This window comes from Narcine bancroftii, chromosome 5 (genome assembly GCF_036971445.1).
Source record: "Narcine bancroftii isolate sNarBan1 chromosome 5, sNarBan1.hap1, whole genome shotgun sequence".
Taxonomy (NCBI): Eukaryota; Metazoa; Chordata; class Chondrichthyes; order Torpediniformes; family Narcinidae; genus Narcine; species Narcine bancroftii.
This window is the reverse complement of record NC_091473.1, coordinates 184,450,955-184,478,110: the sequence shown is the minus strand read 5'-3', so window position 1 is coordinate 184,478,110 and position 27,156 is coordinate 184,450,955. Positions and strand designations below refer to the sequence as shown.

At 46.9% G+C, this 27,156-nt stretch overlaps 1 protein-coding gene across 6 annotated transcripts in view; it reads right to left on the bottom strand.

Moving 5' to 3' along the window:
• Positions 1-27,156, bottom strand: part of LOC138764336 (POU domain, class 2, transcription factor 2-like) — an 85,116-nt gene that overhangs the window by 25,420 nt on the left and 32,540 nt on the right. For 3 of the 6 annotated variants that reach the window (XM_069940106.1, XM_069940110.1, XM_069940107.1), the window contains 6 exons: positions 24,047-24,197; positions 9,336-9,401; positions 3,940-3,974; positions 3,219-3,281; positions 2,242-2,352; positions 563-760 (listed from right to left, as the gene is read on the bottom strand). In XM_069940106.1, coding sequence (XP_069796207.1) covers positions 563-760; positions 2,242-2,352; positions 3,219-3,281; positions 3,940-3,974; positions 9,336-9,401; positions 24,047-24,152 — 579 coding nt within the window. In that variant the 5' untranslated portion in view covers positions 24,153-24,197. Of the gene's footprint in view, positions 1-562; positions 761-2,241; positions 2,353-3,218; positions 3,282-3,939; positions 3,975-9,335; positions 9,402-17,539; positions 17,732-24,046; positions 24,198-27,156 lie in introns of those variants that run through there. The other 3 variants (XM_069940108.1, XM_069940111.1, XM_069940109.1) reach the window with 3 other exon arrangements.

Genomic DNA, 27,156 nt, shown 5'->3' with positions numbered 1-27,156 from the left:
TGGAGGTTGTAAGTTTATCAGGGAGTTTTAAGGGGGTGGGGGGGTTTACCAGGGGAGGGGGTTACTGATGGAGGGGTTAATTATCGGGGGATTAGGGGGGTATCTGGGGTTACAGGGGAGGGGTTACTGATGGAGAGGTTAGTTATTGGGGGAGGAGGGGGGTTACCTGGGTGGGGTTTACTGATGGAGGGGTTACCAGGGAGAGGGATTATCAGGTGTTTAACATGGTGAGGTGGGGGCTTACCAGTGGAGGGGTGAGTTACCAGGGTGGGGGGATTGCCATTGGAACACTGAAGATGGGGGTTATCGGGAGGAGGGAGTTATTGTGGGGATTAACCGGGGGAAAGGGGTTACCAGGGTAGAGGGTGTGGGGTGGGTGCATCCGGGGTGGGTATAGGTGTCAGTGTAAGGTGGGTGTGAGGATGGGTACGTGAGTGGGTGTGGGTTTGAGTGCACGGGTGTGTGCGGGGTTGGATTTGTGTGTGGGATGGGTTGGGTTTGGGGGTGGCTGCGAGGAGGGAGGGGGTGGGGGGCAGTGGTCCCATCACCATACCCCCCTTACCTGGGCAGTGATCTGGATGGGCTGTGAGAGTCCGAGCGGTGCTGGTTGCGATTGGCTGCACGACTGCTGTGGCTCCAGACCTGCCTGCTGCGTCGCAGCCGCTGCCGCTGCATTGGAGTGTTGCACGGCTGCTGCCAGCAGCTGGGCCTGCGCCTGTTGCAGCAGAAGCTGTTGCTGCGCCGGGAGCAGTGCAGTCAGCTGCACGCAGATGGTAGGGGAGAGGCAGGTGATGGGGGAGGGGCGGATGGTGATGTTGGGGTCATGTGGGGCAAGGATGAGAGAATAAGTGTATGGATGGGAGGGGACATATGGAAGGAAATGTATGGAGGGAAGGGTGGAGGGGAGGGGAAGGTGGTGAGTATGGAGGGAGAGGGGAGTGTGGGAGGGAGGGGAAGGTGGTGAGTATGGAGGAAAGTGGGGAGTGTGGCAGGAAGAGGGAATGTAGTGGGGAGATAGTGGAGGGGGTGAGGGTCGTGAGTATGGAGAGGTGGAGTATGAAGAGGTATAGAGGGGAGGGGGAGTAAGGAGGGGAGGGGTGAGTTTGGAGGGGAAGGGTGAGTTATGGAGGGGGTGAGTATGGAGGGGTGAGTATGGAGGGAAGAGGTTGTATAGAGGGGAAGGGGAGTAGGGATAAGAGGGGAAGTAAGGAGGGGAGGGGTGAGTATGGAGGGAGTGAGTATGGAGGGGAGGGGATGAGGGGGATGGGGAGAGTGTTGATGCAGGAGGGAGTTGAGGAGGCCAACAGAGAAGACACAAAGATGAGACGGAGTAATGAGGGCTGAGAACATCGGTGCCATGTCTGGGATGGACCCCAAGATAAAGGTGGGCCAGAGTATCAGAGACAAAGGGGGACAGAGACAGCACCCACCCATTGACCCTTCCCTCTGTCCCCCCACCCAGAGACCCCTTTATCTGTCCCCACAGAGACCACCCACAATGTCCCCACACCTAGAGACACCCCACTGTCCCCATACCCAAAGACACCCACCATCACCATAACCCAGAAAACCAACCCTGTTCCTAGACCCAGAGACCCGCACATGCAGAGACACCACCATTCCCATACCTAGAGACGACCTCCAATCATCTCCATTCCCAGAGACCCCCGACACTGTCCCCACACCCAGAGACTACCCCCACCATTCCCACACCCAGAGACCACACCCACCGTCCCCACACGCAGAGGCCCCTCACACTATCTACACTTCCAGAGATCACCCCCACCATCCCCACACCCCAGGGCCACCCCCATTGTCCCCACACCTAGAGATCTCACACCGTCCCCACACCCAGAGAACCCCCACTGATCCCAAACCCAGAGACCACATTCTCTGCCCCACCCATGCTGACTCTTCCCCTCATGGTGACCCTTGCCCCTCAATGACTCTTAACCTTTGCGTGACCCTCTCCCTCGATGGTCTTTCCCCCTCGTTGATCTTTAATCCAAACTGATCCTTCTCCCATTGGTGTCCTGTGCCTCCCAATATCCCAGAGAAATTACTTTTACCCCTGTGATAATGACCCCACTGTGTCCTTTACCCTACAGTGACTCTTCCCCCTGTAGTGACCTTCATCCACAGTGGCCCTTACCCCTGCTGTGACCTTTATCCCGGCAGTGACCTTTACCCTGCTGTGACCTCTACCTGCACAGCAACCCTTACCCCCACAGTGACCCTTACCCCGGCCAGCTGACTGCTCGCCAGCATGAGCTGTGTGGGAGGGATGTGACTCTGTTGCTGAGGTGTCTGTGTGGAAGCTTCCGGAAGGTTGCTGCCATCTCCCGACCTGAACTGAAAAAGAAGGGAGTTGTGATCATGGAGCCATGGTGGCACATACCTCACATCCAACCTGGACACACCAACACACACGCTAACTCACATACCCATACACACATGCACACCCCATACACATAGCCAAAAGCAAACCCAGACACACCTACATGCAAAACCACATGCTTACCCACTCGGAAACACACACGCATACCCACCACACACAAAAACCCCACACGCAAACTCCATACACACCCACACTCCATAGATAAGCCCACACATACACCAACATGCAAACCCTCACACGCACACTTGTAAACACACATGCACAATGCTAACACCGCCCCATGTACCCACAGGCAAACACACACACACAATCACACCCTCAGGCACAACCACACGCACACCCTCACATTATCCCAAACACAGATGCAAACCCACCCACCACACACACCAATGAAAACCTACACAATCACCCCACACGTAAACCCACACTTGCATACGCAACTAAACATGCAAGCTCACATGCACACCCCACTCAATCCCATGCAAACACACACACCAGCACGCAAACCACAGACAATACATCCTGCACAGCCACATGCAAACCCACACACAAACACACATACAAATCCCTACACATTCAGTCGCTCACCTACACACCCACACTCACAAAGATGCACACCGACACGCACAGAGGCATTGACACCAACCCTCATTATGTGTCACACCAATCGGTCCTACCCTCCACTCCCCCACCCCATTGGGCGAGCTAACAGCCTGATGGGCATGCAGTGGTAGGAACGGTGGGAGTGTTGTGGTCAGAATGGTGGCAGTGCTGTGGATGGGATTGGGGAATGTATGACACGACACCGCAGGGCATGTACCTTGGTGCCCAGGTTGGCAGCAGTGGGCGTTGAGGAGACAGACGGCACTTTACTGGGCAGTGTCTGAAAGATGGAGAAAGACCATGAATTCCCTGTCTGACTGACTGCTCCTCCCCATCTAATTCCACCCTTGCACCCCCTCCTCCCCCTTTCCTCTGCCTATCCCCTCCCCCCTCCTTCTTCCCTCTCACCCCACGCAACCCCTAACTCCATACAAGTCTGCTCCCCTCACTACTCACCTCCTCTCTTCCCTACCCCTTTATTCTCCCCTCCCTACCGCATGCCTTTCCACCTCATTCCCCCTCCCTACCCCTTTACTCTCCCATCTGTACACCCATCCTCCACTACCTACATGCTCATCCTTACCTACCCACCTCAGCTCTCCTGCCTTGTACCTCCCCTTTCTCTCCTCTCTCCCAAAGCCCCCTGCCCTTGCAATACACCTACCTTTTTTCTCCCTCTGCCCTCCCAATCCTTCTCCTTATATTTAACTCTCTCACCCTTCCCTCCCCTCCCTATTCACCCCCTCACCCCCTGCCCTCAACCACCCACCATCTCCATCCCCAACCCACTATCATCTGCCCCAGCACCTCTGACCCACGGGTGCCCATCATCCACAATGCGCTCTGCTCCCCCACCCCAATCCCGTCTACCCTTTGGGAGCCCGTGCCCTCCCCATCCTCCCCCACCGAGGGCCAATTGAGAGTTCACAAGCACCCACCTTGTGATTGACGTCTGAGCCAGGTCTCTCAGCATCTGCAAGAACAGAAGTGGACCATTACAGAGGATCCCAGTGGCCACCAGGCAGTCAGTCAGTTGTCTAGTGTTACCACACAGAGGCAGGCCCTGGCCCAGTATAACTGGGCAGAGATCAGCAATAGCCCTGTATAACCAGGCAGTCAGTCAGTGGCCCAGTGTTACCACACAGAGGTAGGCCCTGGCCCAGTGTAACTGGGCAGAGTCAGTCAGTGACCATGTGTAACCACACAGAAACAGATACTAGTGTATTGTGGGTGTGACAACATTTCCAAGAACACCAGAACAATATTCTGAGTTCCCACCTCGCTGGATGGTCCCTGGGTGGTGGGGTGGGGTGGTGCAGGCTATCATGCGTGGACCACAAAGCGGAATGAGACCATTCAGCCCATCAAATTAAGGCAGGGGAGAGAGGCTGAGTGGGAGAATGGATCAGCTCATGATGGAATGTCAGAGTGCACTCGATAGGCCAAATGGCCTACTTTTACTCTTTCATGGTCACGGTTAATGTAAGAGTTAGCGCAATGCTATTGCAGCACCAGCGATTGGGACTGGGGTTTGAATTCTGCACTGTCTGTCCCACCCTCAAAACCGTACAGGGATTGTAAGCCAATTGGATGTAATTAGGTGGTATGGGCTCATTGGCTGAAGGGGGCTGTTACCATGTTGTTACCATGTTTTATGTCTACATTTAAATTTTAAAAAATATCCTCCTCTTATTGTCTTATGGTCTAAATTAGCCACACCATACTATCAGGTCTTATTGAATCCCTTCTCCACCTCAGCACATGATATCTACATGTTCCTCCGATTTCCGTTAATCCCCCTTCCCCAAGTCTCTCCCTTCCCCTCTCCCTCCTTTTCTCCAGCTCGCCACCCCCTTCCCTTCCCTCTCCCCCTGCCATCACCTCAGCTTATTTGTCTTCTACCTTCCCACCTGTATCCACCTCTTACCTGTAAGCCTGTGCTCTTTTCCCTGCCCTCCTCTTCCCCCCACATATTTTGATTCATTTTTGACATTCCTGACAAAGGACCCACACCTGAAATGTCGACTGCCTTTTACTTCCTGCGGATGTTATGTGACCTGCTGTGTTTCCCCAGATTTGCGTGTTGCACTTGACCCTTCTCTCCTGGCTTCTCCCATGGACCCTTCATTCCCTTCCTAATCAAGAATTTATCTACCTCCGTTTTAAATCTAACCAATGACTTGGCTTCCACAGTTGTCCATGGCAACAAATTCCACAGATTCACCCCCTTCTGGGTAAAGAGGTTCCTCCTCATCTCAGGAACATATTTGTATTTTGAGGCTGTGCCCTTTGGTGGCAGATTCCCCCACTGCAGGAAACATCCTCTCTACATCCACTCTATCTGGGCCTTTCAGCCCTTTGGTGGCAGTCTCACCCTCCGTAGGAAACATCCTCTCTACATCCACTCTATCTGGGCCTTTCAGTATTCAATATTTTAATATTGTGTATAGTTTTGGTCATCTACCTGTAGGTGATTTGAGGAACTGTGTTGCAGGGAAAGATTACTGTATTTGACAGCATACAAGATCCACAGGCATATTTCACCCCCATTTCAGCAAGAATATTAAGAATTTTCTTTAATGTATTTGTGAGTAAGCTGGTGAATGGGTTTCTCTTGAATTTCTTGCTTTGCTGGCAGGGGCCGCCCTGGTCGGCCTTCTCAGCAGGGTTAGTGAGCGGCGGTGGCATGATCGGCACTACTGGTTGGGGGCCGCCCTGGTTGGCCTTCTCAGTGGGAAGAGAGCAGCGGCAATGGCACCAGAGAGCATGGTCTTGCACTGCCAGCGGGGGTCTCATTTCAACTTTGCAAATAAGACCCAGGGGATACTTTGGAGATAATTTTGGGGGGAAAAATGTGGTCTTATATGCCGTCAAATACAGTAAATAAGTTAGGACTTTATTCCTTGGAGCATCGAGAACAAGAGGAGACTTGATAGAGGTGTACAAAATGATGAGAAAGAAGTATGGATAGAGTAAATGCATGCAGGCTTTTTCTACTGAGGTTGGGTGAGGCAAGAACTAAGACATGGGTTAAGGGTGAAAGGTGAAATGATTAAATGAAAGTTCCGATTTATTGTCAGAGCACATATATGACATATATATATGACATATAGTACATATATGACATATATATATGACATATAGCACATATATGACATCTCATAAAAGCCCGAGATTCTTTACCTGTGGGCCAGGCAGAATTACCACTTATCAGTAGAGCGAAAAGCCCATGCTCAATACTCAAAGATACTTATACAAAAGAGAGAAATGCAAAGTAAATGTCCTTGAACGAGTCTCTGATTGAGCCTGTTGTTTAGGAGACTGATGGTGGAGGGGGTATAACTCTTCCTGAAACTGGTAAGTCCTGTGACACCTAGACCTCTTCCCTGATGGTAGCAGTGAGAACAGAGCGTGTGCTGGGTGGCGTGGATCCTTGATGATTGCTGCTGCTCTCTGACGGCAGCGTTCCCTGTAGATATTCTTGATGGTGGGGAGGGTTTTGCCTGTGTTGTCCTGGGGTGTGTCCACTACCTTTTGCAGGGGTTTTCGCTCATACGTATTGGTGACCCCGTACCAGACCATGATGCAGCTGGTCAGCACACTTTACACTAGACGTCTGTAGATGTTTACCATGGGGTCCGATGTCATGCCAAACCTCCACAAACGCCTGAAGAATTAGAATAAAGGGAACACTGGGGAGAACATCTTCACTCAGAGAGTAGTAAGAGCATGGAACAAGCTACCAGCTGAAGTGGTGAATGCGGGCACGATTTTGACTTTTCAGAAGAACTTGGGCAGGTTCATGGATGGAAGGGGTGTGGAGGGATATGATCCGGGTGCAGGTCCATTGAGTGAGGCAGAATAAAAGTTCAGCATGGACTAGATGGGCCAAAGGGGATGATCTGTACTGTAGTGCTCTGTGGTTCCAATAGGTTTCAATGAGCACCCCCCCCATTCTTCTAAATTCCATCAATTTCAGCCCTAGAGCTATCAAACAAACACTCCTCATATGATAACCCTTTCATTCCAGGGATCATTCTTGTGAACCTCCTCTGAATACTCTCTATTGTCAGCACAACTTTCCTTCGATAAGGAACCCAAAATTGCACACAATATTCCAAATGTGGTCTGACCAATGCCTCAGCACCTCGTCAATAATCAGGAAGGCATAGCAGCATCTACAGTTTCTCAGAAGGTTGGGGGGAGGGGGCAAGGCCTAATCTTGATAACCTTTTATAGGAGCACAATGGAGAGTGTACTATTCAGATGCATCATTGTGTGAGACAATAGCTGCAAAGCATCGGACCGAAAGTCGATACAGAGGATTGCCAAAACGTCCGAGAAGATCACTGGGGTCTCCCTTCCCTCCATTGATGACTTTCACTGGGAGCGTTGCTTAAACAGGGCTCAAAAAAATGATTGTGGACCTTTTCCATCCAGCACACAGGATCTTTGACCCACTACCATCAGGAAGGAGATGCAAGAGCATATCGGGCTAGGAAATAGCTTATTCCCACAGGCTGTGAGATTGATGAATAGTATCCTGTAACCGAGTCAACCATCCCCAATTATTTATCCCTGCCCCATTTCCAAGCCAACATGTCTTTCCACGGTCTCATGCATTGCCAGTATATCGCCAGCAGATATACTTTGTGAGGTATTTAAGGAAATTTGGTATGTCACCGAAGACTCTCGAAAACTTCTATAGGTGAGAGCATCACTGTCTGGTGCAGAGGCACCAACTTACAGGGCAGAAAAAACTCCGGAGGGTTGTTAACTCGGCCTATGATGTCTCAGGCACCAGACTTCACTCCATCGAGGACATCTACATGAGGTGGTGTCTTAAAAAAAGCAGCCTCTATCCTCAAAGACCCCCACCACCCAGGCCATGCCCTCTTCACTCTGCTACCATTGGAAAAAAAAGTACAGGAGCCTAAAGATGAGCACTCAATGGCAGCATAGGACACCTTCTTCCCCTCCGCCATTGGATTCCTGAATAATCAATGAATCAAAGACACTGCCTTACTTTTCGTGCACTATTTTTTAATATATTGCCTTAAGATGGTTATAATATGTAAATATAGAATTTCGTGACTTGTTCATGACGATAAATTCTGATTCTGAAGGGTTCAGGCCGGAAATGTCAGTTATATATCTTTACCTCCTATAAACGCTGCAAGAACTGCTGAGTTCCTCCAGTATTCTTATGCTTTTAACCAAAGCTTTTATTTGCATTTATATCAAATTATATCTTTATGTATATATGTGATTATTATGTGGTGTGTATGTGTGTGCACCATGGTCTGTTTAGTTCCAGATCCTGCCCATTCATTGCCTTGAGTCAAAATGGCAACATTGCCACTGGTGTAGACCCAGGGAGAGTGGGGAGCAGAGACACAGCATGCTCCCGCGAGGTATTACCACCCAGTCTTACTGCCGACAGTGCCTACAGGCTTTAAAAGGCTTGTTAAAAAACTTGACGGTGTTTTATTTTAAAATCCTGTGACCACGGTATCTGGGCCCAAGACGGTGGAGCCTGAGTTTGGTAGCACCACAAGGGGCTGCAGACTCCAGGGGAGCAGTGGACCAGTGCAGGACACCAGGAGTTTGAGTTTGGTAGCGCCACGAGGGGCTGCAGACTCCAAGGGAGCAGTGGACCAATGCAGGACACCAGAAATGAGAACAATCCCTCCCCCATCTCGTTGAGAAGGAGAAACAAAGGAGAAGACCCAAAGGACATGGATCACTGGGGCTGACGACCGAGTGGCTCTACGGGTGAAGGACACACACAAGCTAAGAGCTGTTGGCGACTTACGGGTGAGGAACCCACAAAGGGTCCAGGCTGCCAGTGACTTGAGGTCGGAGGACTTGCACCAGGCTGCGGGCTGCTGGAGGCCAGTTCGTGAGAACCAGGCATTGAAACGGGATTCGAGAGGATGCTGTGCAGGAAGGGCTGGGTGTCGGAGCTTCAGATCTGGAGATCAGGTTGCCGAGGATTTGAACTGGAGTATGTGCGGCTGCGGAGGCTGTGGGAGTGCTGGAGGCGAATCCATGCACACTCAGTGTCTCTTTTGCTCCTCTTTCTCTGACTGTAAGGGGTGCCGGGCAATGCTAATGGTGAATCAATCTTGGTCTGCCTTATGCAGACAAAAGGCAATTTTGTGTATTACATGACAATAAATAGTATCTGCATCTGTAAACATCTTCCGCTCTCCACCAATGCTTGGGTACATGCCTCTCACCAGTCCCACTTCCATCCTCGGAATGCTTGGCACCCGGAGAAGGGTGGGGCACTTGGCAACAGGATGAAGCTGGGGCCCTTTTGCCACAGTACCTGCAGGCTCCAGCTGAGAATCTAGTCCGGAGTTCCCACATTCTGTCCTCTTGTTCATTCTTACTTCTGCAACAAAAGCACAGAAAGAAAATACTTAGAACATGTAACAAATTAAGCAGGCAGACTCACGGGCTGCATCCCGGCATGGGAACAGGAGCTGCTCAACCCACGATTAGGGGGAGCTGCAGCAGGCAGGGAGGCAGCACAGAATGTCACACCTCACCCCCCTCGCCGCCACCCCAATCCCTCTGCAGACTCTATCTTCACCTCACACACCCCCTCCAGGATTTCTACCCACTCTACAGCCCATCTACACCTTCCCCAAGGACCCCTCCCCTGTGGACATCTCCCCCCGCCCCCTTCCTGCTCCCTCCGTGGACTCTGACTACAACCCCCTGGCCAAGAGAGGCAGCCAACACACTGAAGGACCCTGAAACCACTCTCTCCTCCCTGTTTCCCATCAACAGACTTAAAAACAGTTCCTTCCCTGCAGCCATCAGGCTCCTGAATGAACCCCACACCAGAGTTCTTGCCCTGCCCTTGCATGGTGCTAATTGATCGTTTTCACTGTAAATCTCTCCATCGAGTCTGCCACGGGCTGTGTGAATGTTAGAACTGACCTATTAGTCTGCTCATGGGAGAGGGAGAGAGATGGAGATAGAGGGGGGGAGAGGAAGGAGGATGGAGGGAGGGAGAGGATGGAGGGAGGGAGAGGAAGGAGGATGGAGGGAGGAAGGGAGAGGGGAAAGGGAAAGAGAGGGAGAAAGTGTCAGACAGGAAGAGACAGAAGATGGAGTGTGAAGGAAAATATAGATGGAGAAAAAGTGAGAGAGGGAGGGAGAAGAGGATAGAGAAAAGGTGATGGGGGAAAGAGAGAGGAGGAGGGATGGATGTGTTATAGTTTAGTCAAGGTACAAGAAGTGCAACCAAACCACAAAGTACAACAAACACACAGAGAATTTATTAGTCACGCTAGTGGGAATGAGCAGTAATTAGGGTTGGGTCGACAAGGTCACCTCCTTAGTACTGTTGGATCTCATTCAAAGTACAAGGTTACAGAGTACAATATTTAAGGAATTTGGCTGCATATGTGATTAAGTAACCATTCCTTTGAATGGATTGTTTCAAGCTGAGGTGTTACAGTGAAGTGTTTGCTTATTTCTAAAGACAGGAAAATGGTTATCATTGAATTGGCTGTCTATAATTAAAAGATATGGAATCGTGGCAGACATGATGAAAAGGGTCCTTTACGACAGTGTTAGCCAGGCTCTTGGCACATGTAAATGTTGCTTCCACAGTGATCTCCATATTCATTATTTTGAACAGGGTTAGTTGAATTCCAGACACTGAAGCAAAGCCATGAGCATCCTTGGTCCTTCTGCAGGCTTTTGATGTTTCCACATACTGTTTGACAAGCTTGTAGTGCCGTCAGCTGTTTTTGGGCGGGAATGGGCTGTGTCTGACAGCTCGTTATGTGTAACAGCAGGTAATGGTGTTATTGTGCAGAGGACCAGGAGATAGCTTTGTGGAAGAGGTGATTATGGATAGTTGTCTGGAATGTTGTTAGTTGCAGCTGACCTGTCTGTGTGAGTGTCCCAATATCCACTTCTTAGTGATTCACAGCAATCATTTAAAAGTCTACTCTATCTTTCTTCTTTGGCTTGGCTTCGCGGACGAAGATTTATGGAGGGGTAATGCCCACGTCAGCTGCAGGCTCGTCTGTGGCTGACAAGTCCGATGCGGGACAGGCAGACACGGTTGCAGCGGTTGCAGGGGAAAATTGGTTGGTTGGGGTTGGGTGTTGGGTTTTTCCTCCTTTGTCTTTTGTCAGTGAGGTGGGCTCTGCGGTCTTCTTCAAAGGAGGTTGCTGCCCGCCGAACTGTGAGGTGCCAAGATGCACGGTTTGAGGCGATATCAGCCCACTGGCGATGTTCAATGTGGCAGGCACCAAGAGCTTTCTTTCGGCAGTCCTTGTACCTCATCTTTGGTGCACCTCTGTCTCAGTGGCCAGTGGAGAGCTCACCATATAACACGATCTTGGGAAGGCGATGGTCCTCCATTCTGGAGACGTGACCTACCCAGCACTGGGTAGGTCACGCGCAGTATCTTTCATAATACAGTTATAACATCTTAACTCTTATACACAGCACATTCATTTCATTACATTGTCAACCAATACCACAGATGGAGTGATGGAGAGGGGAGGGGAAAGGGTGAGAGAGAGCAGGGAGGGAGAGAAGGGGAGGATGGAAAGAAGGAGGGTGAGGGGAGAGAGGTAGGGAGGGGAAGAAATGACAATGAAGAAATGGATGAGAGACAGAGGGTTAGAGGGACAGACAGAGAGACTAAGAGCAGGGTAGAGAGGGAAAGCAGCGGAGGGAGAGAAGGAGAAATGGGGCTAGGTGAGAGGGAGGGAGCAAGAGCTAGACCTTGACATGGAGGGAGAGAGGGGATGCTAGTGGCAGCCTCCTTGTGTGGGGCAAAAGCACCAGGAGAGAAGGCAGAGGCTCATTTTCTGCGAGTTCCCACTTTGTCCTGTGAGGCACCACAGTGCACTGACACAGCTCAATCCCACCAGAGGAAGTAAAGGGCAACCAAAGATTTTGGCCTGGGCCCTCCACCAGGAACATGAAAAGCAGGGCTGTATCTGCAATACCTAGAAAATTCACTGGCTGATGGCTTCACGGCCTGGTTTGGGAAACAGAAGGTAGCAAACCTTGCCAGGACCATCCCGTTCTGACATCAACGTGACACTAAGGGTCCACACTGATGGGATGGAGGTGGAGAGGATCAGAATTGCCAAGTCCCTGGCCATCCATGTTTTGGAGGACCTCTCCAGCACATTGAGACAACTGTGAAGAAGGCACATCAATGCCCCTAACTACCTGAGGAGATACTCCATTGAACTTTTGCAAGTGAACTGTGGAAAGCATACTGACTGGTTCCATTACAGCCTGGTATTTGACTGCCCAGAAATGCGGAAGGCTGCACAAGATACCGAGTGTAGCAGGTCTGCCAGGCTCCGACCGCCTGTCCATTGAATTCATGTACGTAAGGTGATGGCTCACCAAGGCAGTCACCACAGCAAATGACTCACATCACCCTCATTACAACTTCTTCTCACTGCTCCTTTCGGACAGATCATACAGAAGCTTGAAGAGCAGCACTTTAAAGGTTCAAGGATGGTTTCTTCCCAACTGCTATCAGGCTTTTGAACCCTCCCTTGTTCCACTGATCAGGGACTGGTCCAATACCACAAAATAACGGTCTGCAGTATTGTAAATACTTATCTATCTATCTTATGAGCTCATGTTGTTCTGTTGATTTAAAAAGGCTCCAAAATAATCACTAGAAATATAGGCCAGTGAGCCTGACATCAGTAGTAGGTAAAATTATTGGAAGGTGTTTTCTTTTTAAAATATTTTTATTGAGTTTAACATATAAATCCTACATACAACGTCTACTAATATAGCAAATAGCAGGTCCTATCATATCCATATCACAAATTAATCTAAATGTAATTCAAAATACCTATCCATATTTGTTTATTTAACATTATTTCTTAAAAATAATTCTGGATAGCGACCAAGTAAGTTGTATTATACAATCTTTTGGCCAAGACACAGAGTAAGTTTGAAAAGGAAAAGGGTAAGGAAGAGCCTAAAACTTCCAACATAGTTAAATTTTTTGAAAAAATCAGTTCCATTTTTACCCAAGGGGATTGATCAAAATGTAATAGCAATAATAAAATCTAAAATTTGGGAGAGATAAACCCCCATTCATTTTGGTCTTTTGAAGATAGGCCTTGGAGTTGTTTACCTTGCCATATATATATCTATATATATATATTTATATATATATATATTTATATATATATAGATATATATGAAGAAATAATTAAATCTAAGAAATTAAATTAAGTTATAGGAATGAAAATCAGTGAAGATTGAAACCTTTACAAAAATTTAGGTTAAAATGTTCATTTTAATTACATTATACGTCCAACCATTGTCATGCACAAGGGTGGCCATCCTAATAAAATCTTTAGTATGGGAATGAGAATACATCAATTTCACATGGGATCTGATTAATAATCCTTCATTCTGCGGACGACATTGTTTAATACAATTTAAATAGAATACTAATTTTTATCCTGATGTTGATCCACTAGGTGACAAATGTAGAATTTATGAGGCCTCTCTGATTCACATGTTCTGGGAGTGTCCAGAACTACAAGAACACTGGGAACAATTCTTTAAAACCCTATCACAGATTCTTAGGATTAAATTAGAGCCGTGTCTGTTTATTGATTTATTTGGTTATTCTCTAAAAAGAGGATTTCCTTGAATTCAACTCAAAAAAGAATAGTAGCCTTGACTTCATTGACGGCCAGACGAGCAATTTTGATAAAGATGGAAAGTTAGCAGGGCTCCAGCTCATACGCACTGGGTACAGGATATTACGTCTTGCTTGAGTTTGGAGAAAATTCGATCTAATGTTAAAGAGATCAAGGTTGAACTTGACAAGATAAGAGGCCCATTCATAAACTAATATCATAATTTGATAACTTAGGCAGGGGTGCTCTGGGGATTTTCTATCTGATGTCTGAGAGCTGATACTCGATTCTTTACAATTTATTTTCTGCTGACCATGTTTAGTGGGAAGGGTTAGATTAGTATTGGGAGAGGGTTTTCTTTTTATATATATATATTTATTTATATATAGATATATAAAATATATATAACTAGGTCTATTTAGATAATCACAGTGTATTAGCCCTTTTTCCAGTGGCACCCTGTCCCAGGAATTAACTGGGACAGGGTCCTGTATGAAAGGAACATTGACCAAATGACATCATTTCACTCTGGGGATTAACTGACTCTACCCTACTCATATCCCCGGCATTTGCTGATGCCAGCATGCTGATAAAACCAGTGGAAAAGGGACAGCAGAAAGTCATCAGTTTCCAGTTGAAAGTAGAATACTCCGATCCCCAGGAATGAGTTGTGTCCCAGTTAAGGGTGGCCTAGTTGAAACGGCATAGAGGGCTTCCTATCCCAGAATACTACACGGCCAATTAACTGGGATGCCAGTGGAAAAGGGGCTATTATCTCAGTATTAGAATATGAGGTTAAATTCTCATAAGGAAATCAATGAACAATTGATATGCGACTCATATTCTGTAGTGTATTATATAAAAGCTACATAATTAATTAATATCTAAATATATATGTAATATTTCTCTATCAAATTAACAAAAATTATTTAAAAAGAAAAGAAAGATTAAATTTAACTGACAGTTGTTCAAAAGAGGCAAAGTTATCACGAATAAAAAGATCTTTATAACTTTTGATGCCTAATTTGTACCATTCCTGAAAGCCTGCGTCAAACACAGACGGCCAAAAAAAATGGTTATCTGTAATGGGACTAGCAAGAGAAAAACTGTTATAACCAAAATAATTTTCTAAATTGAGTCCATATTCTCAACCTATTTCTCATTATCGGATTATGTATCAATTTAGAAAAGGGTAAAATGGAACCTTAAAATTGCTAACATCGATGATTTTTTTAGACAACATCAGTTCCATTTCTACCCCCATTCCCTTTGTTCTTTTGAAGATGGGCTTTGTTTATACATGGTTGTTTTCTCTGCCATATATATCTGAAATGACCAAATCTAATGAGTTAAAGAAAGATTTAGGAATAAAAATTGGTAAGGCTTGAAAAAAGTACAGAAATTTACGTAAAATGCTCATTTTAATCGAATTGATACATCCAATCATTGTAATTAGATAATGGTGACCATCCCGATAATAATAATAATACTAAGAAATTTTCTTTCAATAAATTTTTATAATTTTACATAATTGTAATTCCTAAGTAATGAAATTGGTCTTTCACTATTTTGAATGGGAAATTCTAGGATACCTTGAAAAAGTATCTTGTGCAAATTTAATTTATAACCTGAAACTGCCCAAATTGGGCAAGCAAAGTTAATATATTTGGTACGGAAACCTCAGGATTTGAAGAGTAATAGATCATCTGTATAAAGAGATACTTCATGTTCAACGCCACTGGTAGTTTATTCCCTTAAATTCTCTACATTGTCAGAGGGTGACAGCTAGAGGTTCCAATACTGTATCAAAAAACAAAGGACTTAAAGGGCATCCAATCTGATAGTTTTTTGAGGAGGTTACCAGGAAAGTTGATGAAGGATGCTGTCTACAGAGACTTTAGTCAGGCCTTAGTCAGGAAGGTTAAGACGCTCGGTATTCATGGTGAAGTAGTAAATTGGACTCGACATTGGAGAAGCCAAAGAGTGCGAGTGGATGATGGCTTCTCAGACTGGAGGCCTGTGATGAGTGGTGGGCCTCAGGGATCGGTGCTGGAACCATTGTTATTTGTCATCTCTATCAGTGATCTGGATGATAATGTGGTAAATTGGATCAGCTACGGCTCAATGATCTTACATCAGTTTTAATTCAATTAATTTTACCACAGAAGCCTTCTTCAAAGTACCTGATTGGCTGCAGCAAATAAGAACTTTGGTGCATCTGTACATTGTACAGGGTGTATAACAATAAACTCATCCTCATTGTCGTGTCTGGTCTCTGCATCACAGGGAGGGTGGGATTTATCTGCAGAACTTAAAGAAGAGGTTTTGTATGGGTTTGTTTTGGTAGGAGCCAAACCTGGGGCCGTGAGGGAAGATTGGGTGGGGCAGGGGTTTTCTTTGGAAGACAGGAGAGGTAGATGAGACTTCATCGAGGGCATAATACTATGATTGGTAATGGAATTACCCTTTGGCCCATCTTGCCCATACCGACCAATATATCTCACCCACGCCGTCCCACCTGCCTGCGTTAGGCCCATATCCCACTAAACCCATCCTATTCATGTGTCCATCCAAATGGTTGCAATAGTACCTGCCTCAACCACCTCCTCCAGCAGAGAGGAGGGATGCAGAGCAATGAGGGGTGCAGAGAGGGGAGGTGCAAGAGAGAGAGAGAGAGAGAGAGAGAGGAGGTGTGCAGAGAGAGAATGGATGCAGAGCAAGGAGGGGTGAGGAAGTGTGAGAGAGAGAGGAGAGATGCAAAGAGAGGAGATGCGAGAGAGCGAGGAGAGGTGCAGAGAGAGGAGGAGCAAGAGAGAGGAGTGCAGAGAGTGGGTGCAGAGTGAGGAGCGGTGCAGAGCGAGGAAGTGCAAGAGAGACGGGTGCAGGGAGAGGAGGTGCGAGTGAGTGAGGAGGGGTCCAGAGAGAGGAAATGCAAGAGAGAAAGGAGTCCAGAGAGAGAGGAGATGCGAGAGAGAGAGGAGGGGTGTAAAGAGAGAGGTGGGGTACAGAGACAGAGGAGGGGTCCAGAGGGAGAAAAGGGGTGCAGAGAGAGATGAAGGGTACAGAGAGAGGAGGGGTAAGGAGAGAGGAAGGGTGCAGAGAAGGAAGAGGGCTGCAAAGAGAGAGGAGGTTTAGAGAGAGAAGGGATGTAGAGAGAGAGAGAGAGAGAGGAGGGTTTAGAGAGAAGGGAGGGATGTAGAGAGAGAGGAGGGGTATAGAGAGAGAGAGAGGAGGGTTTAGAGAGAAGGGAGGGATGTAGAGAGAGGAGTGGTGCAGAGATTGAGGAGGGGTGTAGAGAGAAGAGGGGTATAAATAAAGAGGGAAGGGGAGCAGATAGAGAGGAGGGTGCAGAGAGAGGAAATACAGAGAGAGGAGGGGTGTAGTGAGAGAAAGGAGTGGTTCAGAGAAGGGGGAGGTATAAAGGGAGAGAGGAGGGTGAGAGGAGGTGTGTAAAGAGAGAGGGCAGTAGAGAGGAGGGGTGTAGAAGGAGGGGGTGTAGAGAAGATGAGTGCAGAAAGAGGGATACAGAGGGAGCAAGAGAAAAGGGTGCAGAGAGAGGAATGAGAGAGAGTGAAAGAGAGAGAGCAAGGAGGGGTGCCATGAATGAGAGGAGGGGTGCAGAGAGAGAGGAAAAGTGCAGAGAGGGGAGGAAGGGTGCAGAGGAAGAGAGGAGGGGTGCAGGGGCAGAGACATAGATTCAGAGACAGGGGAGCAGAGAGAAGGAGGCAGAGATATGGGACAGAGATAGGGGAAGAGACAGGGATCAGGGTGAGGGGGCAGACACAAGGGGTAGAAAGAGTGGGACAGAGCGAGGGGGCAGAGACTGTACTGAGCACCACATTACTGAGCTTGACTCAGCTGAACCCACCTTCACTCATGTACCATCACCGAAGCAGCCCCACCCACCGCCTCTTCCAGCAGACGCAGACCTGTCCCAGTGGGGAGAGCCAATCCCCGCGTGTGGGAGAGGAGTCAGGAGGTCCGGAGGTCCAAAGGTGCAAGGTAGACCCAAGCAGCAAACCCCTGGCTGGGCCAGAATGTTATCCGGAGTAGTGCTCGTCGGGTTACGTCGGGGAAGTGTGGGGGGGTGGGGGAAGGGGATGAGTGTGCGTCGTTCACCCCAGAGACACTCCCTCCTCTCTGCTCCGCCCCCTCTATAAGCAAATCAGTTTCATTTGCATGCGATGGGGCAGGAGCAAGTTAACTTCCATCAAACCAAAGCAAGCCCCTGCTGCAAACTTAACCTCAGCCCCAGCACAGTGAAACCCACTGCTCACTCCTCAAACTGTTAACCCATTCCCTGCCAAAATGGCTGCATATTCCGTCTGGGCACTCTCCAGCAGATGGCATCTATATCGATTTCTCCAAAAGGCAAATAGAATTTTGGCCTTCATTGCTAGAGGAATTAAATTGAAGAGCGGGAGGTTGCAACTGTACAAGGTACTGGTGAGACCGTATCTGGAGCACTGTGTACAGTTCTGATCGCCTTACTTGAGGAAGGATAGTCTGGCTTTGGAGGCAGTGCAGAGGAGGTTCACCAGGTTGATTCCAGAGGTGAGAGGGTTATCCTATGAGGAGAGACTGAATCATCTGGGACTGTACCCGCTGGAATTTAGAAGAATGAGAGAGGATATTATAGAAACATAAAATTATGAAAGGCATAGATAAGATAGACGAAGATAAGTTGTTTACATTGGTGGGGAGACCAGAACTAGGAGACATAGCCTAGATTCAGGGGAGTATATTTAGGACAGAGATGAAGAGGAACTGCTTTTCCCAGAGGCTGGTGAATCTGTGTCCACTGAAGCAGTGGAGACAACCTCAGTAAGTATACTTAAGACAAGATTGGATAGATTTTTAAAACGTTGGGGAATTAAGGGATATGGGGAAAAGGCAGGTTGATGGAGATGAGCCTATCATCAGATCAGCCATGATCACATTGAATGGCAGAGCAGGCTCGATGGGCAGAGTGGCCAACTCCTGCTCCTATTTTTTATGTTTCCCCAGGTCTCTCCCTTTCCTGACCTTCCAGCTCCCCATCCCTTTCCTTTCCTCACGAGGCCTACACCTTCCCCATCACTTGCCAGCTTTTATCTCTTCTACCCTCCTACCTGTGTCACCCTCTTACCGGTGGGCCTGCATTCCTTCCCCTTCCCCTTCTTCCCACCACTCTCCCACCATTTTTATTCCAGTGTCAACCTGTTTTTTTTTATATCCAAAGGGCTCAGGCCCGAAATGTCAGCTGCCTTTTACATCCCATGGACGTTGCATAGCCTGCTGAGTTCCTCCAGCACATTTTTCTGCTGACTACCAGCAAAATGAGCTTTAAATCTAGACATAGAGCATGGCAATAAACCCTTCCAGCCCATGAGCCCATGCCACCAAAATACTCCCAATTAACCTACAATCCCTATATGTTTTTCCTTGCAGACAGAACCTGGATCACTGGAGCTGTAATAGCGCTGTGCTAACCACCACATTAACCGTGCCGCCCTGCAATGTGTATTGTCAAACACATTGTATAATGTATATGCACACTGGAATTCACACTTGCTGCAGCCATATAATAAAAATAAAAGATCAATAATAAATATTCACAGTGATTTGAATGCAAGGAAAAGTGAAAAGAATGGTGCAGCACTTCTAAATTAACTTTTTAAATTGAAAAATTACAGCACAGTGACAGGCTCTTTCAGCCCATGAGCTCGTGCCGCCCAATTACAACCAATTGAACTGCACCCCTGGTACGTTTTGAATGGTAGGAGGGAACTGGCTCCCACACAGACATGGGAAGAACATACAAACAGTGTAGGATTCGAACCCTGGTCGCTGGTGCTGTAAAAGTGTGGTGCTAACCACTAGGCTAACTGTACCATCCATGAGCAGTGTACCAGAGGGAAGTTCAAGATCATGAGAGCTGTTGGAAAGAAACTGTTCATGAACCGAGAGATGCTGGTCTTCAGGTTTCTGGATGTTCGGTCTGAAGACAGCTGTGAGAAGAGGTTGTGACCACAGTGATGGGGGACTTTGTGCTCTCAGTGCTGACACCCTCATTGTTACACAATCACAGAGGCATCACTATGTGATCTGACGGCTAAACTCCATTGATCAGCTACAGTCCCTGTCAACCAGCTACACTCCCCGCTGACCAGCTACAGTCCTCATGAACCAGCTACAGCTCTCATCAACCGGGTATAGTCCCACTGACCAACTTCAGTCCCCGTCGACCAGCTACAGTTTGACTAAGCCCCAGGGCGACTGGACACCTGAGCTACAGTCAGATTGAGTTGAAACTAGGCCTTCTTTCTATGAACCAGTGATGTGCCAGACACCTTGGTTCCAGCTGGATCTGCTAGTATTGGGGCCTTGGCTTTAAGCCCCAGCCAGACCAGTTCACGGATCCAGAAGGATCCATGGCTGCTTAACACCCAGGTCCAGGTCTGAGAAAATGAGAGATGTGCAGAGAGCAGCAGGCTGCAGACTGCAAGTCCTAGGACACTGGCCACCTCTCTTCTGTCTGCCCCCAAGAGTAACTTACATTTTCTGGGTTTGATAATTCAGAAAGAGGAAGGAAAATAGTTTCTTTATTTTTAGTTCCCAGCAAAGGCTGAGGGGGTGTCCCTGGATTGTGAGAGATACACAGTGAGACTGAGTCACCAACTCTTGTTTCCTGCGGCGATGTCACACAGATTCATCAGCCGAGCCACACAGGGAATCATCAACACAAGCCCGTGGGTATACCTCAGAGTCAGCAACAATTGGCAGACACAGACCACAGGCACTCACTGCTCTTCCAAATTAGACGGGACAGAAATCGCATTCAAGCTTCCAGCAGGAATCGCCACACAACTGTGTTCAGGCATGGATCACCTCATGAGAACACAGCAAAGACCAAAGGAGTCAGTGAACACATCAGTCCCAGCAAAGACCAGAGGTGTCAAGTTCAAGTTTATTATCATCTGACTGTACATATAAAACCCAACCAAAAAGTGTCTCTCTGGACCATGGTGCACACATAAAAACACATAATACATAGTACATAATGATCAGATAAATTTAGCTAATTATTTGGGACGATTTTCAGTTACTGAATACTGTTCATCAATCACACAGCCTGTGGGAAGAAGCTATTCTCCAGCCTGGTAGCTTTGGTTTGGTTGTGTTTTGCACCAAGGACCAGAGAAGGCCGTTTCATCGGGTTGTACTTGTACTCTTTGGCTTGGCTTCGCGGACGAAGATTTATGGAGGGGTAATGTCCACGTCAGCTGCAGGCTCGTTTGTGGCTGACAAGTCCGATGCGGGATAGGCAGACACAGTTGCAGCGGTTGCAAGGGAAAGTTGGTGGGTTGGGGTTGGGTGTTCAGTTTTTCCTCCTTTGTCTTTTGTCAGTGAGGTGGGCTCTGCGGTCTTCTTCAAAGGAGGTTGCTGCCCGCCAAACTGTACAATCGGATGACAATAAACGTAACTTGACTGTCACACACAATGATGCAGCCAGATAGGACACTCTCAATTGTGTTCATGTAAAAGGTTGTCAAGATAGGGGCTGGTGGCCTTGCCCTTCTCAGCCTCCTGAGGAAGTGTGGGGGCTGCTGTGCCTTCCTGACTAATTAGGAGGTATTGGGAGTCCAGGAAAGGTCATCTCTGTATGCACGCCAAGCAACTGTGAGCTCTCCACTCTCTCCATGATGGAGATATTGGGGTAGTGGAGAACGGTCCACCTTCGACCTCTTGAGGTTCACAATCATCTCCTTTGTTTGTCCAGGTTGTTGTTCTCACACCAATTTTCGAGTTGCTCAACATCCTCTCTGTAATGGGACTCATAATAGCTGCAGATGAGACCATCTACAGTTGTATCATCTGCAAACCTGATGATTCTGTTAGAACTGAATCTGGCAGTGCCGTCATGAGTCAGCAGCGTGAAAAGCCGCGGACAGACCACACAGCCCTGAGGTGTGCCTGTGCTCAGGGTGATGGCCTGCCAACCCGGATTGACTGTGACAGTCTTTCCGACAAGGAGTCCAGAATTCAGTGACAGAGTCCCATTAAGGATAGTTTATCCACCAGCCTCTGAAGTAGGATCAGGTTGATCTGGGGTGCTGGGCAATACAATGGCGATATTTTGTCTGACTTATGGCAGACGAAAGGAAAATTCATGTCATGTCATGTTACATATTCTGTTTTAATACATGACTGTAAAAAAAATCCTGGTTCTTGAATCTTGAAGGCCAAACTGAAGTCTGGCGAATGAGGCATCATTCTCCAGGTGGGTCAGGACAGAATGGATGGTCAAGGGTTGGATGGATGACAAAATGAAAGGGGTTCAGTGTTGCAGGATGGGGTGCTTTGGCATTTTCTGTCACCAACCACTCAAAGCACTTAATGATGGTAGAGGTCAGTGCCACTGGGTGGTAGTTATTTAGTCTGGTTACTGTCGCTCTCTTGGCTGCCTTGAATCCTACAGGGACAGTGGACTGCTGCAGCAAAACTTTGTAGATACCCATTATGACCTCTGCCAGCTGGGCTGTACAGTTCTTCAGCACTTGAGTCGGTATATTGCCTGGTCCTATGTGGATTCACCCTGGATAGGATCCTCCTCATCTCAGCCACTGCAATGCAAGGTGCCTGTTCGTCATGAGGCTTTCTTTGACGTCACTTTGATTTTCTCTTCAACCTGTCGGAAGGGGAGGGTATCACTGTTGCAGTCCTGCAAGGTTGCCTTCGAGTCAGTCATGGTTTGAATACCATGCCACAATCGCCTGGTGTTGCTGTCTGTGGATTCTCTGTGAGTACCCATGCTTTACCATGATTGCATGGGACACTTCATCCCTCGCTGATCTTACTGTCATCACGTCTCCCAACCTGAAAGGAGCGTCTCAAGATCAAACTTCCATGTCTGGCCTTGGTTTTTGGTGTCAGACCAGAGATATCAGTGAGCAAATCAGTTCTAGCATAGACCAGAGGTGTCAGTGAACAAATACTTCTCAGCAAGTCCAAAGGAGTAGAACCATGGAACCAAGGTCGCCATGCAGGTTGACAGGGTGGTTAAGAAAGCTTATGGTCCGCTGGCCTTCATTAGTCTGGAGATTGAGTTCAAGAGTCATGAGATAATTTTGCAGCTCTATGAAACTCTTGCCTTGACCACACTTGGAATATTGTGTTCAGTTCTGCCCGCCACATTACATGAAGGAAGTTGAAAATATGGAGAGGGGGCAGAGGTGATTTTACCAGGATATTGCCTGGATTGGAGAACATGTTTCATGAGGCAAGGTTAACAGAACTGGGGCTTTTCTCCTTGGAGTCAAGAGGTAACTTAATAGAGCTGGACATGATTATACAAAGGGTGGACAGCCAGCACAATTTTCCCAGGGTGACAGGAGCAAACACCAGAGGACAACTGCATAATGTGAGGGGTTTAAAGTTCAGGCGAGATAACAGGGGCATGTTTTTCACAAAAAGAGTGATGGGTGCCTGGAATGCATTGCCAGGGGTGGTGATGGAGGGTGGCACAATAGGGACATTTAAAAGACTCTTCGACAGGCACATGGATGCAAGAAAAATAAAAGGGTTATGGGTGTGAGGTAGGGAAGGTTTAGACTGATGAATATATTCATGAAGGTTGGCACCACATCATGGGCCAAAGGGCCAGTACTCTGCTGGAATGTTCTGTCTATATTAAACAGGCCCTTCGACCCTTCTTATATGTGCTAAACTATTATTCTGCATACTCCCACCAAACTGCCTCCAGACCATATCCCTCCATTTCCCTCTCAATTCCATATACCTATCCAAATTTTTATTAAATGCCAAAACTAAGCTTGCATTTATCAATGCAGCTGGCAGCTCGTTCCACACTCCCACTACTCTGTGTGTGAAGAAGTTCCCCCTAGTGTTCCCTTTCACCCTGAACCCATGTCCTTTGGTCTGCATTTCGCCTATTCTTAGTCGAAAAAGCCTATTTGCATTTACTCTATCTATACCTATCATCATTTTGTATACTATCATCAAATCTCCCCTCATTCTTCTATGATCCAGAGAATAAAGTCTTAACTTGTTTAACTTTTCCCTGTAATTCAGTTCCCCAAGTCCCAGCAACATCCTATTAAGTCATCTCTGACTCTTTCAATTTTATTGATATTGTTCTTAGGTTTCTAAAACTGCACACAATGCTCCAAATTTGGTCTAAACAATGTCTAATACAACTTCATAATAAAATTCCTACTTCTATACCTTAATTCATGAAGGTCAATGTGCCAAAACTCTCCTCATGACCCTATCTAGCTGTGATCCACTTTCAGGGAATTAGGTATCTGTATTCCCAGATCCCTCTGTTCTATTACTCTCCTCAGTTCCCCGCCATTTTCAATGCATGTCCTACCTTGGTTTGTCCTTCCAAAATGCAACACCTCACATTTGTCTGCATTAAATTCCATCTGCCATTTTGTAGCCCATTTTTCCTGCTGGTCCAGATCCCTTGCAAGCATTGAAGGCTCCCTCGCTGTCCACTACACCTCCAATCTTTGTGTCATCTGCATGAGTGAACAAATCAGTCACAGCAAACACAAGTCAAATCAAATCCCTGCACAGACCAGACGTGTAATACTCAACAAATCAGACTGGAGCAAAGACCAGTGGTGTAAGAGATATCAGAGGAAATTCAGGAATATTTTGCATCAGTTATCACTGTGAAAGACATTGGCAGCATACTTGATTTTCAAGTGTGTCAGGGAAGAGAGGTGAGTGCAGTCATAAACACCACAGAGAATGTGCTTGGGAAACTGAAAGATCTCAGGGTAGTTAAGTCTCCCAGAATAGGGATTGTGAAGGGCATTAGTAATGATCTTCCACGAATCAACAGATCCTGGCATGGTTCCGGAAGACTGAAAAAATTACAATGGTCACTCCGCTATCTAAAAGGGGAGGGAGGCAGCAGAAAGAAAATTATAGACCTGCCAGCCTAACATCGATGGTTGGGAAGATGTAGGAGGTGATTTTCAAAGATGAGGTTACGGAGTGGCTTTCGGTGCAATGACAACATCGGCCAAAGCCAGCATGGTATTCTTGCCTGACAAACCAACTGCATTTTTGGAATAAGCCACAAGTAGGCTGGTCCAAGGAGATGCAGTGGTTGTTGAATATTTGGATTTTCAAAAGGCCTTGACGAGGTGCCGCACATGAGGTTGCTTAACAAGATGAAAGCCCTTGGAATCCCAATAAATATACTTGCATTTGTCGAGCATTGGCTGATTGGCAGGAAACAAAGAGTAGAAATAAAGGGATCCTATTCTGGTTGGCTACCGGTTACCAGTGCTGTTCCATCGGAGCTGGTGTTGGAGGCCATTTCATTTTATGTTGTATATGAATGATTTGGATTGAGGAATAAATGCCTTTGTGGCCAAGTTGCAGATGATACTGTGACAGATTATGTTGTATTTTATATTGTATATGTTTTAAAGGAGATAAATTGTGGCAAGTTTTTTAGTTAGGTCATACACAGAAACAAAAACACTTCAAGAGCTCATTTAAAGTGCAAGAGCTTGGATCACGCCAGACAGTCCAGGCTCCGAGTGCCTTTGCATAAGCTTTGAAGAATGCCTACAAGGACTTCACAAGTAAGTGTTAATTGGACATGCTGTGGAGTAATGGATTACTGTTTTGGAAAGCAACAGATGAACGGACTAGAAGATTAGGTCTGGTGCCGCAGTCTATTAGATTGCAGTTGGCTGTTCTAAGAAGGTCAGGTGGTTTTCTCTGAGAGAGAATTCAGATCGACAGTTCAGCAGCCACAGCTGGGACTGGAACAGGACAAGCTGGCAAGCTTGTGGAAAAACCCCATTTTGAAGACGGGTTATGAGTTCTTAGTATAGCCTGGTCAAAGACTTTGTGGTCCAAACAAGAGGAGATGGCTGGCCGTATAATGTTTCACTTGAAATAAGGGAAACGAAAAGGAACTCTGTGATGACCTGAAAGAAAGTTATCACCTGGAAAACCATGATGGTGCAAGTTTCTTTGGCAAGACACTGAAGTGGCTGATCGGAAGGAATCAGTTTGTGTCCAACGAGCAACAAATATCTCTCTGAAAACTGACAAGAACCTTCCTGACTGGTAACCATTTATCTTTCAAGCACCAAAGCCTGGTGAAGATTCATAACTGTGCACAGTATAAGAATTGCCTGATACCAGTGAATTTGGAGGAGTAAGAAGTGAGAATGGACTGTGAATCACAGAACTTTTCTGAACTTATACACACATTACAAACACTTGCGCTTAGAATTAGAAGAGGGTTAAGTTAGATTAAGTGAAGTTAATGGTATTATGTTAATGTTTGATCCTGTTTTCATGTTTAAAGATAATTAAAAGTAACTTTTGTTTTCGTAACAATTTGTTTCAGTGAATTTCTATTGCTGCTGGGTTTTGGGGTCCATAACAATACAAAGGTAGGTGGAGGGGCACGTAGTAAGGAAGAAACTGAGAGGCAGCAGAGAGATGTGGATAGATTAAAAGAATGGGCAAAGAAGCGGAAAATGAAATGCAATGTTGGAAAATGTACGGTCATGCAGTTTGGTGGAAGGATGGACAGAAAATTCAAAATTCAGAGGTCATCATACAGGATACCTTAAAGGTTAATCTCCAAGTTGAGTTGGTGGAGAAGATGATGAGTGAAATGTTGATATTCATAGGTAGAGGCACTGGATATAAGAGCAGGGATGTAATGATGAGGCTTTACAGGGTACTGGTTCAAGTTTATCATCGTCCGATTGTATAAGTACAACCTGGTGAAACAATGTTCTCTGATCCTCAATGCAAAAATATTCAAACATATAGACAGTCATGGAGATAAATGATCAATATGCTGTGTGTGTGCGTGTGGTTATATACGTAAATGTGTGTGTATATATGTCTACCCACACAAACACATATATAAAAATTGAAAAAATTGAAAAATATTATTAAATGAATTGTAGAGCCTCAAATGGCTAGTGTGAGTAATTCATCAATTGTTCAGGAGTCTCACTGCCCTTAGGAAGAAGTTGTTCTTCATCCTGGTAGCTCTGGTTCTGATAATCCTGTATCTCTTTCCTGGCAGATGCAGCTGGAAGATGTAGCGTGTGGGGTGAAAGGGGTCCTCAATGATTTTGCGAGCCCTCTTCCGACAAGGATTCCAGTAGATCATGTCAATGTTGGGGGAAGGGAGATTCCAATGATCCTCTGTGCCATTCTTATCGTCATGTGGATTGATCTCTGATCCAATGCTCTGCAGCAACTGTACCACAGTGTGATTCAGCCAGCGAAGATGCTCTCCATAGAGCTCCTGTACAAAGTTGACAGTGTGGTGGTTTACCCACCTTAGCCTTCTCAGGAAGTGCAATCACTGTAGTGCCTTCCTGATAAATGAGGAGATGTTGGGTGCCCAGGATAGGTCACTACCTAAATGGCCTCTGAGGAACTTGGTGCTCTCAACTCTCTCCACTCCCAGGTTATGGATAT